This window comes from Callorhinus ursinus, unplaced genomic scaffold (assembly GCF_003265705.2).
Source record: "Callorhinus ursinus isolate GAN/ISIS: 27379988/994484 unplaced genomic scaffold, GSC_fseal_2.0 scaffold36, whole genome shotgun sequence".
Classification (NCBI taxonomy): domain Eukaryota; kingdom Metazoa; phylum Chordata; class Mammalia; order Carnivora; family Otariidae; genus Callorhinus; species Callorhinus ursinus.
This window is the reverse complement of record NW_027397098.1, coordinates 5,084,660-5,105,485: the sequence shown is the minus strand read 5'-3', so window position 1 is coordinate 5,105,485 and position 20,826 is coordinate 5,084,660. Positions and strand designations below refer to the sequence as shown.

Here is a 20,826-nt window from a genome sequence, read left to right as displayed (position 1 = left end):
GAATGAAAGACAAAAGGAGAAAGAATGTGTAAGAGAAATATTAAAGATGTATACCAGCACGCAATCTAGAAAAGAAGGTAAGTGAAGGCAGGTGGAGACTACTGGAAGGCCAAAAAAATAAAAATAAATAAAAATTTTAAAAAATAGAAAAAATAAAAAAATAAATTGAGGGAGCCAAGCAAGAGACTAGAGGTCTCAAAAGAGGCAGAAGAGGGGCAGTGAGGGAACCTAAGAAAGTACAGTGAAAGGACAGAGATATTTAAGTTAATGGTTTGAGGTGATTTCAGGGGTGGTGCAGTTTGGGAAGATTAATTTCCATCATACTGGTAAGAATGAAAGGCAAAGAGAGATGCCTCAAGTTCAAGCCAGTTACTAGTAGAAACCGTCCTATAATTTTTTATCCACAGAATACCTCTACCAAATAAAATGGCATCTTCTTTCTTTTAATATGTTCAACTGCTTAGTCAGTCACCAAATTTGATCTATTCATTCTTGGATACATTTCTATATGTAAGACCATATCTCCCCTTCTCTTCTTTCTTATTACTGTTCCTGTGATTGCTCTCTTACATTACTAAAACAGAGACCTGCTGGTCCACACCATATTTCTAATTTATCCTATATACCACTGACAAAGTAACCTTTAACAGAAAGTAACAAAACAGAGTAACAAAAAGCTGTGTATCATCACATCTATGCTATTTAAACTTCAAATAAATGGTATTCATGGTCTGTAGCAAGATAGTCCAAACCAATTTATCACTACCCTCCTAATTTATTACATCTAAAAAGGCAAAATGAATTATTTGATCCTTACTTCCTCTCCAAATATACTAGATAATTTCCAGCTTCTATGTCTTTTTTTTCATGCCATTTGCTCTACTTGGAAGGTTCACCCCAGTATCTCTTGTCAGAATCCAAGTCAAGCTTCAAAAAGTCTGTCACAAAGGTCCATTTCTTCCAGAGTTTTATCTATCTCCAACCATGGTTACTGACCCCATGGTCTATTTTTTTTTTTTTTTAAGATTTGAGAGTGCGCGCACACATGTGCACATTTGGGGGGTAGGAGGGCAAGGGAGAGGAACAGAGAGAATCCCAAGCTGACTCCCCTCCAAGCACGGAGCCCCATGTGCAGGGCTCTATCTTACAACCCCGAGATCATGACCTGACATCAAGAGTCAGAAGCTTAACCAACTGAGCCACCTAGGTGCCCCTGGCCCCACTGTCTTAACTGCCACAGTTCTTTGTACTTTTCCTATGGCCCCACTCCTACTCTCCTTCATATTCTAATTCTTTGAGGCCCTGGCTGCTCCCCACTAATGTGACTAGAAGTCCACAGACTTGCTCATATTTGTCTCGCCCATGTCCCTCAGTACATAATCTCACAAGAGAGGTTGAGACCCTAAACCCACTACCTCAAAGAAAAACAAGTATTAGAACCCTTCAAGTAAGTCAACTTGAGTGATGCTATGAAAAACCTAGACCGTGGCAGAAAGAAATATTGAAGTAACTAATGTTTTAGAAACTACTCCTCAGGGCTTCAATTGTATATATATGAGGAGATGCCTTCTGAAAAACTTTTAACTGACAAAACTGAGCAGTAGGTATCTAAAATGAGCATTTTATATATATTTTCCTTATACTTCCTGAAATATTTCAAATATTTCAACACTACTCTCCATAAAATATAAAGTAAAATTTACCTTAAGGTAAGGACATCTTTGAGATTAACCAAGAGGTTTTTCTATCTTTATGGTACCACAAGGGTCCTTGTAAGGTGTTCTCACCATAGGATGACCTCAACTATCATGTTCACAAAAATAGCCTAATTATTGGAATACTACTCAGCCATCAAAAAAAAAAAAGAAATCTTGCCATTTGCAACGACATGGATGGAACTAGAGGGTGTTATGCTAAGCGAAATAAGTCAATCAGAGAAAGACATGTATCATATGATCTCACTGATATGTGGAATTTAAGAAACAAAACAGAGGATCACAGGGGAAGAGAGGAAAAAATAAAACAAGATGAAATCAGAGAGGGAGACAAACCATAAGAGACTCTTAAGCATAGGAAACAGAGGGTTGCTGGTGGGGGGATGGGGTAACTAGGTGATAGGCATTAAGGAGGGCACGTAATGTAATGAGCACTGGGTATTACATAAGACTGATGATCACTGACCTCTACCTCTGACACCAATAATACATTATATGTTAACTGAACTTAAATAAAAATAAAATTTTAAAAAATAGCCTAATTTTCATGCTCAATATACTTTAACTTAGATTCTGAAGAATGTTATAAAGAAATTGTTTTATTATTCTTCTTTCAATTAGTATTCAGCACCACCTTATCCCCCATTTAATATATATGTCATATATGAAAAAAGAGAACAAAACTGATCCTTTAGAGAAAAACTTTAAGACAAGTATCATATGATCTCGCTGATATGAGGAATTTGAGAAACGAGACAGAGGATCATAGGGGAAGGGAGGGAAAAATGAAACAAGACGAAACCAGAGAGGGAGACAAAGCATAAGAGAGTCTTAATCTCGGGAAACAAACTGAGGGTTGCTGGGTGGGAGGGATGGGGTGGATGGACACTGGGGAGGGTATGTGCTATGGTGAGCGCTGTGAATTGTGCAAGACTGATGAATCACAGACCTGTACCTCTGAAACAAATAATACATTATATATTTAAAAAAAAAAAAACTTTCAGTTAAAAACTTTTGGTGTTTGGGTGATAATATGTTACTACGTATGTTACCTGTAACACATGCACCACTGTGGTGGGGATGTTGACAGTGAGGGATGCTGTGCATGTGTGGAGAGACTGAGCATATGAGAACTGTGTTCTTTCAGCTTAATTTTGCTGTGAACCTAAAACTTTAGCTCTAAAAAATGAAGGTAATATTAAAAAAAAAGTTTTTGTGTGTCAAAGTACATTATCAATAAAGTAAAAAGACAATCTTTAGAATGGGAAAAATATTTGCAAATCTGGTAAGGGTCTAATATCCAGAATATTTTAAATTCTTATAACAAAAAAACAACTTAATTAAAAAATAGACAAAGGACTTAAAAAGACATTTTCCCCCCAAAGATAAGCAAATGGCCAACAACCACATGAAAAGATATGCAACATCACTAGTCATTAGGAAAATGTAATCAAAACCACAATACCACCTTTACACCCACTAGGACAGCTGTAGGAAAAAGAAAATCATATAATAACAAGTGTTGGTAAGGATATAGAGAAATGGAGGAATGTTAAAATGGTTCAGCCACTGTGTACACACGGTTTGGGAGGTCTAAAAGTTAAACATAGAAGTTTGTATCTCTTAATCCCCTTCACCTACTTCATCCATCCCTCTGCACCCCCTTCCTTCTGGCAACCGCTTGTTGGGTGTATTAATAAATCTGCTTCTGGTTTTTTCTTTTCGTTTGTTTGTTTTTCAGATTCCACATGTAAGTGAAGTCATATGGTACTTGTCTTTGTCAGGCTTATTTTACTTAACATAATATTCTCTAGGTCCATCCAACAACATCCAAGTTGTTGCAAATAATAAGATTTTATTCTTTTTTATTTTATTTATTTGAGAGTGAGTGAGAGAACACAAGCGGGAGCAGGGAAGGTAGGGCAGGCAGGGGCAAAGGGAGAAGCAGACTCCCCACTGAGCAGGGAGCCCGACACGGGGCTTAATCCCAGGACCCTGAGATCATGACCTGAGCAGAAGGCAGATGCTTAACCGACTGAGCCACCAGGCGCCCAAGATTTTATTCTTTCTTATGACTGAGTAACATTTCATTTTATATATATGCCATATCTTCTTTATCCATTCACATATATCAACAGGCGCTTAGTTTGCTTCCACATTCCGGCTACTGTAAATAGTGCTGCAATAACAGAGGGGTGCATATATCCTTTCAAATTACTGTTTTTGTTTTCCTTGGGTAAATACCCAGTAGTGGAATTAGTGCATTGTAATTTTTTGAGAAAATTCCATACTGTTTTCTATGTGTAGTACCAATTTACATTCCCACCAATAATAATGAAGATTCCGTTTTCGCCATATCCTCACCAACAACTGTGATTTGTCTTTTTGATACTAGTGATTCAGACTGGTGGGAGGTGATATCTCACTGTGGTTTTGATTTGCATTTCCTTGATGAGTAGTGGTGTTGAGCATCTTTTCATGGTATACTGGCTATCTCTATGTCTTCTTCAGAAAAATGTATATTCAGATCCTCTGCCCATTTTTTAATCAAATTATTTGTTTTTTTGGTGTTGAGTTGTAGGAGTTCTTTATATATTTTGGATATTAACCCCTTATCAGATATATCATTTGCAAGTATCTTCTCCCATTCAGTAGTTATTATAATAACTTTGTATGGTGACGGATGGTAACTACACTTATAGTGGTGAGCACTATACAACATACAGAACTGTCTAATCACAATGTTGTACACCTGAAACTAATGTCAACAATACTTCAATTAAAAAAAATAAAAATTAAAAAAATAAAACAATTACCACATAACCCTGCAATTCCTAGGTGTATACTCAACAAATTGAAAACAGAGACTCGGGTAAGTACATATTCATAGCAGCACTGTTTATAGTATTGACAATAGCCAAAATGTGGAAACAGCTCAAAAGTCCACTGATGGATAAATAGAAAAACAATTTGTGATACACACACAAAATGAAATATAATTCAACCATAAATAGGAATGGAATACTGACAAATGCACAATGTGATGTACCTCCAAAACATGATGCTAAGTAAAAGAAGTAAAACACAAAAGATCATATGTTGTGTGACCCCAATTATATGAAACACTAAAAACAGATAAATCCATAGACACAAAATGCAAATTGGTATTTGCCAGGGGCTAGAGGAAGGGAGGAATGGAGAGAAACTGCTTAATGGGTACAGGAGTAACGGAATGTTTTAGAAGTATGTGTTATAATATTTGTATATCAAAAGCAAAGAATATGACTTTCTAATTTTAGTGTAAGGTACATAAATTACTAATCTTAACATAACTCAAAAAGCAGTGTAATACAGAAATTTAGGGCCCAAGTCATTCATTAACGAGGCTGAAATTTCAGATCCACCACTTACTAGCTGTGTACGTTACTTAATTCTGGATAGTTATTCAACCCCTTTGTGCCAGTTTCCTCATCTGAAAACAGGGACAACAGTAGCTGTGCCTCACAGGGTTATGAAAATTAAAAATTTTTTACTTATAAAGTACTAAAATGATGATTGGCATGAAGTGATTATTAAATACAAACTACTATTATTTTTTTACATGAGTTCCCTAATATATATATCAGAATACAAAAGAACATTAAAAAAAAATTATCTATCTCTTCAAATCCCTGCCACCGTTCCCTCCCATCTCCCCTCATCTCTACCATTTGGCATAATTCCCTTTAGAGAACATGGTGTGACTGGCATTCAGGACTTCCCACTACGTTAATGATCTCAGAGCCTGTGATTTCTCTAAATCAACTCTCTCTCACAAAGAGCTAGGGATATCTACACTGCACTACAGAACCAACACTTTTCCTAACAATCCAACTGGGAGCATTTCAGATCTTACCAAGATCTCACATGAATTCATTACATTATAAACAAACATTTTCAAATTATGGCACTGTTGAAAGTATGTCATTTATCACTCTTTCATGCTCCATTCCATTTAATCTAATGACTCAAAGTTCATACTGCAAAACTAGTAACTAAAAAAATACTTTTACAAATACTATTTTGAAACTAATTTTTATAGCACTTAATGTAAAAATTTATCCTCTAGAATTTACCTTTGGAATCATCTTTGTTGGAATCTTTATTCTGACAACTTTTCTCGTTATCTTTAAACAAGATGGCTGGAACAAAAGCTTTCAAATCAATGAGGTTCTCATAAAAATTCCGAGCATCTTCATCTTCCCATATACCACCTTCCAAGTCATATTCTCCAGGTTTACCAGGTGTAAAGATATCAATTCCAGGCCCATGCTCTACAATAAAACAAGCCAGAGGGAATTAAAACCATTTCAGGTGTAGTATGCAAAACCACATAAAAAGATATTTTATATTTTCAATTTGATAACTGATGAATCTTGAGTGTTTCAATTAATAGAAGCTTCTTTAATCAACAAACACTCTGGATTGTTTATGTAATCATCTTGAACATCAAATAAGGACAGACTAGAGGACAGCTTATGAGAAAGATGTTTTTTCTCTTATGTAAGAAATACATAAGCCTGGCCATTCCTAAAACATCCACATCTCCCATAAAGCATTTTTTTCACTCCCAACCCTCTGTACCACTTATATCACAATTATCTTCACAAGTAAACCAAAAAAAATTTAAGATTTTTTTTTAAACAATCTCTGCACCCAACATGGGGTTCGAATGAACAATCCTGAGATCGAGAGTCACATGCTCTCTGGGGTGCCTGGGTGGCTCAGTCACTTAAGGATCTGCCTTCGGCTCAGGTCATGATCCCAAGGTCCTGGGATCAAGGCCTAAGTTGGGCTCCCTGCTCAGTGGGGAGTCTGCTTCTCCCTCTGCCTCTGCCCCTCCCCCCATATCCCCACCCCCGCCTCATGTGTGCACACATGCACGCATTTTCTTTCCCTCTCTCAAAAAAAAAAAAAAAAAAAGTCACATGGTCTGTCAACTGCGCCAGTCAGGTGCCCCAGAAGTAAATCATAAACTTTTAATTAAGAAGCATCCCTCCTTTTGGTATAATCCGTGGTATAAGGCGGGTTGCTATAAATGGTCAAGTGATAAATAAATGGAAAAGAACGGAAGGAAACACAAAGAAATATAAAGATATTTCAGTAGAAGGCAGAAAACCATGCATATATTTGCACATGTGCATGCACATACACACAGTCTACCCTTTACATACAACTATAAATTCTTAGAAGAGTAAAATTAATATCCAACTTCATATGAGGTCACTCATGAATTTATCTATTCTCACTGTGCTTCTCTCCTAACTAGAATTGTAAGTAGGAGAATGATCACGTAGATTAAAAATAACCATAAGAAAATGATTCATTTCATAGGAAAAACAAAACCAAGAGCAAAAACAACAGAACACTGGGCTCCCTAGGACACTCCTTATATGCCTTACAGCAAATATATTTAAACACAGGACACTAAACCCATATACTGTAAGAGAAAAGACTGAAAAATTATAACACTTGTGTAATGAAAAATATAAACAAAACCAAAGGACAAACTAGAAGACGATACTGGCAATATTCATACAAAGAAATTAATATTCATAATATAAAGAGCCCTACAACCAAAGACCAAAATCCCAATAGAAAAATGGATAAAGCCTCTGAACAGGTAAGTAAAAGATCATATAAAAAGAATCTTAACCTCAATACTAATAAGGATAATGTTAAATAAAACAACATTTATCACTTCGACATGCTAGATTATGTTTAAAAGATGGGTATCAGCAAATGTTGATAAGACCACAGGGAAGTAAGCAATCTCATATCTTATCTAGAGTATAAATTAATACAGCATTAAGGAGATGTCATCTGTCAGTATCAATATTTATTTTATTTTATTTTTAACATTTTATTTACTCATTTGACAGAGAAAGAGCACAAGCAGGGAGAGCGGCGAGCAGAAGGAGGTGGAGAAGCAGGCTCCCCTCTGAGCAGAGAGCCCGACATGGGGCTCGATCCCAGACCCTGGGATCATGACCTAAGCTGAAGGCAGGCGCTTAACTGCCTGAGCCACCCAGGCGTCCCAGTATCTATCAATATTTAAAATAAGTATAATCTTTGATCCTGCAAGATTCCTTCTAGGAATCTATACCAAAGAAATAAAAGAAAATGTGAAGTAAGATTTACAAGGATATTTGCCATAGCACTGTTTGTAACAGAGCAAAACTGAACAGAATCTAAATATCTACCAATAAGGGCTTACAAACTACATTTATACACTCCGTAATATTACTCACATACTAAAAGAATGAAGCATATCTACCTGAACTCAGCAATTTCTCAAAAATGTTATTGAAAGAGAAAAGTTAATACAAAATAACATTAAATTAACAATAAAGCTATGTATCAATATCTGATTATATATTTTACATATATATTTTGTACTAAAAAGTCTGGACAGATTCGTATCAAACTGTTAACCATGGATAGCTTGGAAAATGGAATGCGTAAGATAGGAGACTTTCACTTTCTACTCTGTAATATGCATGAACATTTTACATATATGAAAAATGTATTTGCACAGTAATTATAAATTGTGAAAAAAATCAACTTCTGAGAAGCAAAAAAAATGCTACAAAGTCAAAAAGCAGCAGATAATCATGGGAAACTATTTTCAATGCATATAACAAAGAATAATTTCTTTAATACGCAAAATGCTTTCATAATTCAATTAAAAACAGATAAATATTTGATTAAAAAGAGGCAGGGGCGCCTGGGTGGCCGTCGGTTAAACGTCTGCCTTCGTCTCAGGTCATGATCCCAGGGTCCTGGGATCGAGCCCCACATCAGGCTCTCTGCTCAGAGGGAAGCCTGCTTCTCCCTCTGCCTGTTCCCCCTGCTTATGCGCTCGCTCTCTCTCTCTGTGTCAAATAAATAAAAATCTTTAAAAAAAAAAAAAAAAGAGGCAGGGGTAAAGGATTCAAACCAGTATGTCAGAGAGAAACATATATATGTGTGTGTGTGTATATACATATATACACACACACACACACACATATATAAATAAAATAGCCAATAAACTTAAAGAAAAGATGCTCAACCTCAGAAGATAAAAATCAAGAACTACAATACAGTAAGAACGTTAAGAAAACACTCGTTTTCACATAGCTAGTGGCATGTAAATTTCTTTGGAAGAATATTTAACTTTATATATTTAAACTTAAAATGCATATACCCTATGGAAGTGTTGAATCACTATACTGTACACCTGAAACTAATATTACACTGTATGTTAACTGACTGGAATTTAAATAAAAACTTAAAAAATAAAAAATAAAAATAAAATGTAAAAAAAAGAGTAGCTGCAGAATAGTATATATAATATGATCTCATTGCAGCATGGCAGGAACAAATATTCTGATCACGTAAAAGTTTCGGCCTCTTCAGGCCAAGATGAGGTACCAGTGACCCAAAACAACTAAAAAAAAAACAGGCAAACAATATATATGAGTTTTTGAACACAACATCAGATAGCACAGGAAACTGATCTCTAGAGACAAGAAACAAAAATCCTGAGCGCTACAATTAACTGCTCTAGCTTATTGCCTGATAGATTTTCCAGGCTACAGCCAAGTAAGGGAGAAGTGAAGCAGACCCCAGCAGTCTGTGTGAGACGAGAACGACAGAAGCTGAGAGTGTGGGAAAGACTCTAGCCCATGTGGCTAGATAGTGCAGGACAGAGTACCAGAGAGGAAAAAGCACAGGAACAGACCTTAGAGATCAGCAGAGAGCTCCCCCTGAATGTTCAGCAGAACACTGATCAGCCCCTATGTGTAAGGGAACTAGTTGAGACTGGGAAAATAACTACACTGAATCTTCCAATTCATGGGAAATCAGGGGAGTACAGAAGGATATTGCTTCCATAATAGGGAAAATTAGCCCTTAGACTAAAGGCTGGTCTGATCCCACCTAACAAAGCCAACCTGAAAAGGATAAAACTGTTTCCAAGTAGCTTAACTGTGTCCCAGAATTAAGGTCAATGTTTCTAAGAATACAAAACTATCCAGCAGTTATCCAATTTAAACATGATGAAAAATGCAAAAAGTAGAAAAAAATACAAGAGCTGTAGAGGAGATCAATTACTTAATCAATTAAAATCACTGCAGAAGGGATGCCTGGCTCAGGTCATGATCCCAGAGTCCTGGGATCGAGCCCCGCATCGGGCTCCCTGCTCTGCAGGAGGCCTGCTTCTCCCTCTCCCACTCCCCCTGCTTGTGCTCCGTCTGTCAAATAAATAAATAAAATCTTAAAAAAAAAATGCAGAAATGACATACATCATAAAATTAGTAGACAAAGACATTAAAACAGATATTCTAACTATATTTCATGTACTCAACAAACTAGGAGATAGACTAAGCATGTTTGAGACCATGGAAAATAAAACCAGCTTCGAGAGATAAAAATTACATTTCTATGTAATATTAATAATATAGGGGCGCCTGGGTGGCGCAGTCAGTTGACCATTGGACTCTTGGTTTCAGCTCGGGTCATGATTTCAGGGTTCTGAGATCAAGCACCACGACAGGCTCTGTGATCAGCACAGAGTCGGCTTGAGATTCTCTCTCCCTCTCCCTCTCTGTCCCTCCTGTTTGTGCTCTCTCTCTCTAAAATAAATAAATCTTTTTAAAAAGATTAATAGTATATTAGACACAGTAAAAGAAAAGACTAGTGAATTTGAAAATACAGCAGTACAAACTACCCAATACAAAACACAGAGAAAAAAGTATTAAAGAATAAAAAGGACAACTTCAAACCACCTAACATAGTTATAATTAAATCTCCATAGCAGAAGAGTAATAGAAGATAGAAGAGTAATAGAAAATATATTTGAAGAAACAAGAGTCAAGATTTTCCAAGTTTGACAAAAATTATAAACTCAAAGATTCAGGAAGTCCAATGAACCCAAGCACCAGAAACACAGAGAAAAACCACACCAAGCCACATCAAAATTAAGGAATTTTAAAGCAAGCAGAGGAAAAATATACCATATGTAAAAAAAAGTATAAAGAAAAAAATGTCACCCTAAAATTCTATACCTGGTGAAAATATCTTTTAAAAATGATGACAGAATTTTATGTTGACCTATTATCTCTGGAAAATGCCTAAAAATACTTTTCAAGTCATTTACCATTAAAAGAAAGACTACCTTAAATTTCAGTAGAAATAATACCAAATCAATGTTAAACAGTATCAAAGATTTTAGTTCTAAAATATAATAAATATACTGAAAATGTTCAAGAAACCTGCCAGATTAAAACAAACACAAATTCTACAGTGGAGCTTCTTTTAAAAAACCAAAAAGTTTGAGGTTCACTGATGAAGGGATATAAAAATTAGGAGGAATTATATACATGATTATATATAAATATAATAAAATAAACTCACTCACACTATACAATAGGTGTTTCTTATTGAGATGTAAAATACAAAATATCTTCTTGTATTATAAAAGGATACCTTACAAATACTTTACTCTTAAAATTTTTAAGTAAACAGGATTGCCAGATAGCTTGAAGATTAATAAGACATTAACACATCTACTAACATAAATTATTATATAAAGTAGTTGGTGTGACAGATTAATGTATTAGAAGCCCTATCAACTTAAGGACAATCAAAACGGAACTTTAAAACATCTTTGAAATAGTATGGAAAACAACTCATCTCACAGAATGATAAACAATTTATCTCACAAAACCCCAAGATAAGTTTTAGTTCTAAATAACAATTTAGGATATCGTATCATTCAAAACAAATAGATTAAAAATAAGGATACAAAAATATTAGAATCCCAAAGATCCAATCCACCTTACGAGAAATAAAGTGAATCTTCTTATAACCTCAAGTATGGTTTAAGACAGGTCCCTGTTTGGAAGCACTTGGGTGGCTCGGTTAGTTAAGTGTCCGACTCTTGGTTTTGGCTCAGGTCATGATCTCAGGGTTATAGGATCTAGCTCAGTGACCGGCTCCACGCTCAGCACAGAGTCTGCTTGAGATTCTTAGATTCTTTCCTCCCTCTCCCTCCTGCTCTGTTCCTCCCTGCCCCCCACATCGTGCTAGTTCTAATAAATAAAATCTTAAAAAAAAAAAAAAAGGCCCCTGTTGGATATAATTCAAAGATACCTAATATAAAAGAACCTGAAGGACTGCATCATAAGATCACATGAGTTAATTACTGTTAAGTGCAAAGCCTTTTCCATTCATAGGAGTATTTCAAATACTAGCTTTTCGAAGTTCTTATCAGGTCTTAATACTACTTCTTCATTGAAAACACTTTAAAGGCATGTTTAAAACTTAAATTTTCAATAATATACATCTGACAAAGTAAAGATAAGTGATAGTGCTTATTGAAAAATCTCAATGTTTTTAGGGCTATCTTACCTTCTGGTGTTGGTTTGTCTTGAGGAAGATCTGGCATATTTTCATCCAAGAGGTCTGCTAAGGACTGAGAATTTGCCAGCAGCTTCTGATATGACATAGCAAATTCCTCATACTGTTTATGTCTATCTTCACTTAGCTCCCCTTTAGAATGGAGAATACGCCTATAAACAAATGATGAAATAATCTGATAATCTCATCAAAATACATGTGCTCATGTACTGTTACACTGGGAATGTTCCATAAAATTTTATTTTATCACATAAGCTTTTTGCATGATTTTCTTCAATTTATTTTTATTAACATTTTCAAGATGTATCTGAAAATTAAAACTAGTATAATCAAATTCACCTAAGCAATTAAATTTCAACATTAATTCTTCAAAGAATATTGTGATTAACTATGCCTGAAGAAATATAAAATTTAACAATGCCACTGAATAAAAATTATTTTAAAAGTATTTTGTTAAAAATACTCCCTTCAAATACAGTTAATCAAAAATACTTAACATACCTAAAAAACCATTCAAAAACAACAGGTTATAAAAATCAGTATCCTTAAACTTTTACAATGATTTGAATCAAGATTTTTTGAAAAAGCTCACATTTTCCAAACAGCCAATTCTCAGTTGACTGTGCAAGTACTGGTTATTTATCCATTTAACAAATATTAATTGAGCAACACACTTAAAGCAAGTCCAGGCCATCTCAGGAGCAGAGAATACAACTAGTCTTCTATTCTACAAACAGGTCACTAATAAGCCACCCATAATTAGAAATGCAGAACTACTGAAAAATTTCAAAATGAACAGTGAAGTAAAAACCTTACTGTATCTACAGATAGTTGAGATGTCTATAACTGCATCTATTTATAACTAAGTACGTATGTAGTGCAACATGTGAAATCTATAAACCTTAATGCAAATACAATATAGGTTTCAAAAAGCCAACTGTAAATTATAAATTAAGTCATTTTCAAAATATTTAAAAGTTGTTTTTTTTTTTAAAGATTTTATTTATTTGACAGAGAAAGACACAGCGAGAGGGGGGACATAAGCAGGGGGAGTGGGAGAGGGAGAAGCAGCAGGGCTCGATCCCAGGACCCTGGGACCATGACCTGAGCTGAAGGCAGACGCTGAACGACTGAGCCAGCCAGGCGCCCCTAAAAGTTTTTTATTACTTGTCATTTGAGTTTTCTTATGAACAAGGAAGAAAATGAGGTGCTTTTTGGTGATGTTATCTTATTAAGAGTTACAGAAAATAAAGTGAAAAACCATGCCTAAACTTACTCATCCCGGCTTAGCTGGAACAATTTCCAAACTCTCCTATCTTACCCAACAGCTACCCACATAAACTTTTGTTTAAATGCTGTAACATTCCAGCCAACATTTTCTAAGTCAGGAATATCAGCTCCCATTATAAGCTCAAGGTAGATCAAAGCATAGGATACTATTCATTAAATCCAATCTTCTTTTTTCAAATCCAGCCTATTAGGGATCTAAAATGAAAAATTTTCACTCATTTTCTTACAATTTAAAAGTACATTAGTATCATTCTATGAACAAGAATAGTTTCTCTTTAACCATTTATTTCAAACTAATTTTACAGGAAAAAATCTTTCAGTAAGTTTTGTGAATGAATTCTAAACCCAAAACATTCAAATATACTCAACTCATGAAAGCAATGACTATTACTTCAAATGAGTGAGCTTGTTAGAACTTTTAATTAGAAGTTATATCATTTTTGGGACGCCTGAATGGCTCAGTCGGTTAAGCTTCTGCCTTCGGCTCAGGTCATGATCCCAGGGTCCTGTGATCCAGCCCCGCATAGGGCTCCCTGCTCAGCGGGGAACCTGCTTCCCCCTCTGCCTGCCGCTCCCCCTGCTTGTGCTCTCTCTCTCTCTAATAAATAAATCAAATCTTAAAAAAAAAAAAGTTTTATCATTTTTGAAGATAAAAGACACTAAAATTAAATAGTTTAAATAAATACTCAAAAGTAGACTATTCTAAAATGTTCGGCAGTTATTATTAGAAAAAATGTTAAGTCAAAAAAGACTTAGTTTATTCTATAGCAGATTATGTTCAGAGTGATAACAGTCCTAAGAGATTTCAAAACATCTACTGACAATTAAGATGCAAAATTATTTCAGTACTTGAAAAGAAACAGGAAAATATCTCAAAATAAGAGAACCTGGAACTTTCTCTAACAAGTTCTGACATTCTAGTAATCTGAAGAACATGCATGCAGTTTTTAGGTTATACAACATTAATAATTTATGATATATAAGCAGTAACAAAGTGATGACTATTTTATCACAACAAAAAAGGAACAGTCTTTTTTCCAATATCAATCTCATTTTCAAACATTTGCCTGTGATTTTGCATTCGATCAGTTAAAAGTGATTTAATTCTATGACAGTTCCCTTTGTACACATTCCAGTTCCTTTCCAGTCATCCTAGAACAAATTTAAAACTCTGAAGCTCCAGAAGTAACTCCTCACACTCCCCCCAAATCTCAATCCCATGATCAAATTTTTTAACAGCACTAATTTACTTAACTGCTTAACTTACATGTGCTTAGGTTACTACCTAGTGAGAATAGTCCTCAGGACAGAAGCTTAGATTTTGGTAGATTTATTTTCTAATCATATCTTACACTAAAAACTTAGCAAGCAGCACAAGATACCAATGAAATGGCACTGGAAGAGTTCTGTCATACACAAAACTTATATAGTCCTACATAGTTTCCTTGACCATTTATTTAATGTATTTACTAAACATCAGACTAAACACACAGGACCTAGTAAGAACACAGATTTCAAGCAGAGAAATAAATGCATCATAGGCACCCAAACATTCAAAATCCCTAGAGTCATTTAGAGGTGCTCATCAAATTAAAATGAAACATTTTTTTAATGACTGTACTATATATGGCAGTTTTTTAGGTTTATGAAGCCCACTGAAAGGATTTTCAGTTTAACTTTTTTAGAAGACCTGTATGAGGGAACTAAACTTTATGCAGCACATTTGACCAAAGTACCTATTCTATTTGGTGTAAATCTCACCAAAATTTCTTATGAGAATTCCATGGGAATATATCACTATGCAAAATCAAGTTGAATATATGATTCATCACACATCATTTTAATTACAATCTCTTCAGAAGCCGATATATTCAGAAAGTTGAATAGAAGCCATTCTTTTTGAGACGGTCATAAATTAGAGGTTAACAAATTATTTCTGCAAAGGGGCCATATATAAGTACTTTAGGCTTTGCAGACCAAACGTTCTTTGTTGCAACTACTCAACTCTGCTGATATGGCACAAAAGCAGCCACAGATAATACATAAAAAAAATGAGCGTGACTACATTCCAATAAAACTTTATTTATGTATACTGAAATTTGAACTCATATAATTTTAGTATTTCACAAAATATTACTCTTCTGATTTTTTTCCAACCATCCAAAAAATTTAAAACCATTCTTATTCTTAGCTCACCAGCTGTATAAAAAATAGTGGTGGATCTATCTGGCCTGTGGGCCATAGTTTGCCAATTCCTGTCATAATCAGAGTTCACTGAATCAGTATCATTGTTAAATGTATTATAAATGAGTATAATCCCTCTCATGACATCACCGTAAAATAGGAAGTTACTGGCAGCATCTTAGAGACGTAAAAAGTAAGCAATGAAAACAAAATTAATTCCAAATCTTATTCATTATAATAAAAATACAAGATAGTAGACCTCCTTCATCAGATGATGAGCTATCACTGGAAGCAATCCTAAGGTACATCAATCTTTGATTTCTAGTGTTTTCTATATTACTAATTCAATATCGTAAAACTGACAGAAAATATCAGTCCATTCTTGAATCGAGCATTCTATCTCATAAGAAAAGTCATAAATGCCTCAAAAAATTCTAGTATTAAAAGACATTTTTGTTTTCTTTTCCTTTTTTCAATTTTTCTTCTTGCTTGACACTCTTGCTCTCTTATTTTGTATATCGCTTACTGTTATTTCGCATTATTTTAAAAATACACATTTTCAAAATCATGAAAAGGCACAGGAGAAATTCTCATCAAGTCTTTCTGAAGATTAAGCAGGCAATATAGTACAAATAATAAACTCACATTTACTACTTACAATGAGCCAGATACTGTTATTAAAAGTGCTTTTACACGTGAATTCACTGCATCGTTCACATTTATCTCAGACGTAGAATGCTACTGTTATTCCATTTTACAGAAGAGAAAACTGAAGCACAGAGATATGAGATAACTTGCCAAGAATTACAGACCTGAGTAAATAACAGATCTAAGATTTGAACCAAAGTAGCCTGGCTCCAGAGTCTATGCTCCCAACTATTGGACTATACTGCCTCCCAAATTAAAATTATCCACTTGGTACCTTATACTGAAATCAGAATGTCTCTCAAATACATATAACAAAGGCAAGCCTTCTCACACTGGGGTGTTTATTTTATATTCTTTTGGGTCCTTCTGTTTGCATCTGACTTGGTAAGCACTGAGTGGCTACTGTATTTACTAGATACCTTAAAATCAAGTACAAATACTAAATGCAGATGGAAGATGAGTAATATGGAAATTGTGAAAAATACAGTATGAAGAGGTATGAAAGAACTGGATCTGTCACTTGCTATATAAGACACAATGGGCAAGCTCTTTAATCCCTAGATGTGATCACCTTCAAAATAGAGGTATTTCTTTCAAGGGCACTATGAGGATCAATTAAGATGATACATTTGATGCACTTGATCAATGTACAACAGTTATTTTAATGAGGGAAAAAAAATGCCACAGCCCACTGTAAAAAGGGCAAGAACTTCAATGCCAAATATTATTTGATCTTATATTAGCCAAATTAAAAAGAAAAAAAAATCTTGGCAAGAACACAGAAAATCCATTTTAGCTCTGACCTTATACAGTCATGCAAAATAACATAGAACACATGGCCAAAATCTTGAAAAAATAATCATGAAGCAGACCCGTGAAAAACTACTAGGTTTTACTTTTTATCTCCTTTAGCAATTTGTAAATTTTCAAGCGAATTAAATTTTCTTTTGGTTTCATTTTAGAATTTGGTTATGGATGTCTTATAATCTTGTATGAAAACACACTACAGGATAGTAACCATAACTGTACTCAATCAAATATTTATTAAATAACTGTCAAAGTCATTGAGATAATTTCAGGAAAGATGTAGCAATTTCAGAGTACTTACAAAATTGTTAAAGCCTCGTTGAGTCTAAAGTACAGTGACAGAACATCTTAATAGTGCTTAAATACTACACAATTTATCAAACATTCCACCTGTAAAGGCAAGGTACAACTTACCTGGAAGGTTAGTGGAAGGTAAAAGCAACACTACTTAATTTTACATCAATGTGCTTTTAAGTTTCAACAATGGCAAAGTAATACCTCATGAATTTGCAGTAATGAAAGAAATCTCCGATTTTATTAACAACAGGGAAAGCCTCTATACTTTCAATCAAACCACTTAGTGCTGTCAGAACATGCAATCATAAGGTCCTAATTCTGAAAAAAGAAATTTTTGCCACCATTCCCACCAGTTAGGGAGAAAGAAAGGAATCAAGACACTTCAAAATTATTCAAGTAAGAATTGACTTAATATACGAATTCATGATTTCACTACTGCAAGAAACAAACTGTTACATAATTAAATTTTATCTAATAAAAATTAAATTATTTCTTCAATTTTTATTAAATGCCAAAAAATAGGTCATATTACCTCACTGAGAATAATATCTCACAACACAAAGCATTTTAAGTATAAAGTAAGAGCACTGAACATTATAAAAAGCAAAACCTACCAAGTAAAGCTATTAACTCTAAACTGGACGAAGTTACTATTTTCAAATGTTTAAATATTAATTATAACTCCCCAGGATCAATCATTTAACCAAAATATATTTTAAAAATTCTTTGAAGTACAAAAAGCTGATAAGGTCAATTTATAAGAATTCACCAAATCCTAGGGTCAGCTGTATTACTTGCTTATAATTACAACTCTCTCAGGGCCTTTGAAACAGAACTAGCTACCTAATACCTGTAGTACCAGCCCAGGTAACATGAGAAAAGAACAGCTAACTAAGACTCAACAGGTGTTATGCAGTCACTGTCTTCATTCATTCATTAGTGTCTTTTAGAAAATACCAGAGATTTTATTATTCTATTTTTATAAATTGGTTGAAAGAAATCTTAAGTATAGACGTTAATGAGTACAGACGAAGCCTTCCCAACCTCTATGAATAGTGCCATCTCCGAAGCTAATTACAATGACCTAAAGCATTTAGGACTCAAAGACTGAAAATAGAATGTATCTGGGTGTTTTTTTTTAAACTGTCATTACTAAGATATTGAATAAAGGCTTAAAGTAATTTAACTACATGAGTCTTGAATATCTGCTAGCTTGGCACTTAAATTTCCAGCATTTCCATGCCTAAGAGAAACCTTACAGGGAAAAACTACTGTTCACAATTATTCCCATGATGCAGAATAATCTCAAAACCCCTACTGGATAATGACTGGGAGGGGGAAACTTTGGGGAACTGATCATTTTAACAGTACATTGTAATGTACTAATACTAGGCCAAGGGACTCTGCACTAATCCTCATGTCTTCTTGGTCAGTCAGGTATTCAAATCTATACTATAGTACAGTCCCTATACTATATACTACTATATACTATAGAGGCTGCTCAATTTGAAGCTATCCTAAGGTATGCGTTATTTATTAACCCATATGCAATTATTTTCTATATTGTGATTAAGATTTTCCCATCTCCCGGGGCGCCTGAGTGGCTCAGTCGGTTAAGTGGCTGCCTTCAGCTCAGGTCATGATCCCAGGGTCCTGAGATCGAGCCCTGCATTAGGGTCCCTGCTCCAGCGGAGAGCCTGCTTCTCCCTCTCCGTCTCCTGGCTTGTGCTCTTACTCTCTCTCTGTCAAATAAATGAATAAAATCTTAAAAAATATATATATATATTTTCCCATCTCCCAAATTATTACATCTAAGTAGACAATCCCATGATAAAATGACTGCTACAATACTAAGATCAATTTATACTAGGTAGATAACCTCCTCTAATTATAACCACAGGTTAACAGTTCTGGATTTATTTGTTTTTTAAAGATTTTATTCATTTATTTGACAGAGAGAGAGACACAGCAAGAGAGGGAGCACAAGCAGGGGGAGTGGGAGAGGGAGAAGCAGGCTTCCCGCTGAACAGGGAGCCTAACGTAGGGCTCATCCCAGGACCCTGGGACCATGACCTGAGACAAAGGCAGACGCTTAACGACTAAAGCCACCCAGGCGCCCCAACAGCTCTGTATTTAAATGAGTAAAAGTTTCTAGGTAAAGGCCACAAAACCATGCTCTTAACATTACATCCCATTCAAAATTTTCATGGTGACTTGAATAATATTAAAGAACAGGTCTGCTTATCAAAGCTGAATGTAACCAGCAGATAAGTACATAATAATACATACAGCAGATAATAACATAATCAATGTTCAAAATTATCATTAGGATAAAGTAATATGCCAAAAACTAAATAAAGTTAAAAGAGGTAAGTCTGCATTCAGGTTTAAGAGATAATTTCCACTAGTTCAAGGTGAAGAACTGGTTTGGCAGCAGTTCATTTGAGAAATTAATCTTTAGGTATATATAAGCTCACAAACAGGCAAAAGAATGACAAGGCAGCTATAAAAAGTAATGGAATTTGAGGTTACAGGCAGGAAAAAATGCATCCAAAACAAATGTCCTAAGGATAGTCATGTGGAAATCATGGAACAAACTGAAGGAACAGGAGGTGTTAAGCCTTGAGAAGATGAAAAGGAAACATCCTGGCAGTCTGCAAATATTTGAGATATTATCATGGGTATGAAAGAGGAGACATGTCCCACGTCAGTGTTTCTCAAACTATCTGTGGTAAAGGAATTTTTTTTTTCTAATCACTGCAGACACTTTTATAAAACACAGTAACAATATCAGGACTATAAAAAATTGCTATAAAAGATGTCTAAATGTTTAGTCTGTTCCTATACTTAATTCATTATGAATAGGTAAACAGTCATGGACCCCCACTTTAAGCAGCTTTATTCCATTAGTACCAGAAAAAAGAAGTAAATCGAAGGGAACCATTTTATGGGGAGTTAAATTTCAGCTTGAATTCCTAGTAAGTAGGTGTGCCAACATTGGAAGGGCACTTTCAAAGAAAGAATATTTTATCTGTCAGATAATCTGTAAAATGGACTCTTGCACTGGAAAGGTGATTGGATTAAGTCATTGTAGACTCTACCCTCTAAGCTTCTGTGAGGCCAATCAGAAGTAAACACACACACAAAACCCCTAAAGTAGATGATAAAAAGTAATCAAGGCATACTACAAAAATCAGCCGTGAGGTATTAGGTAGAACAGACCGGAAAAAAGAAAAAGACTAGGAAAATGACAAAACACTCTTAAGTCATAATTAAGAAACCTTAAATATGTGAGAATTATTAATAGAGGCCACTATTTTCTGCTTAAACTCATTATTGACTACATAAATACACCCTGAAGTTGCCTATTCAAAGTTTAAAACAGTCCTCACTATTCAAAAGCACACAACAAAGATCTTTGTTTTTAAAAATAAAAAAAGAA

The 20,826-nt window shown here is 34.7% G+C and overlaps 1 protein-coding gene across 3 annotated transcripts in view; it reads right to left on the bottom strand.

Moving 5' to 3' along the window:
- Window positions 1-20,826, bottom strand: part of UPF2 (UPF2 regulator of nonsense mediated mRNA decay) — a 108,744-nt gene that overhangs the window by 76,214 nt on the left and 11,704 nt on the right. For all 3 annotated transcript variants that reach the window (XM_025853513.2, XM_025853514.2, XM_025853515.2), the window contains exons 4-5: window positions 12,150-12,310; window positions 5,831-6,028 (exon numbers count right to left, since the gene is read on the bottom strand). In XM_025853513.2, the coding sequence (XP_025709298.1) occupies window positions 5,831-6,028; window positions 12,150-12,310 (359 nt within the window). The remainder of the gene's footprint in view (window positions 1-5,830; window positions 6,029-12,149; window positions 12,311-20,826) is intronic.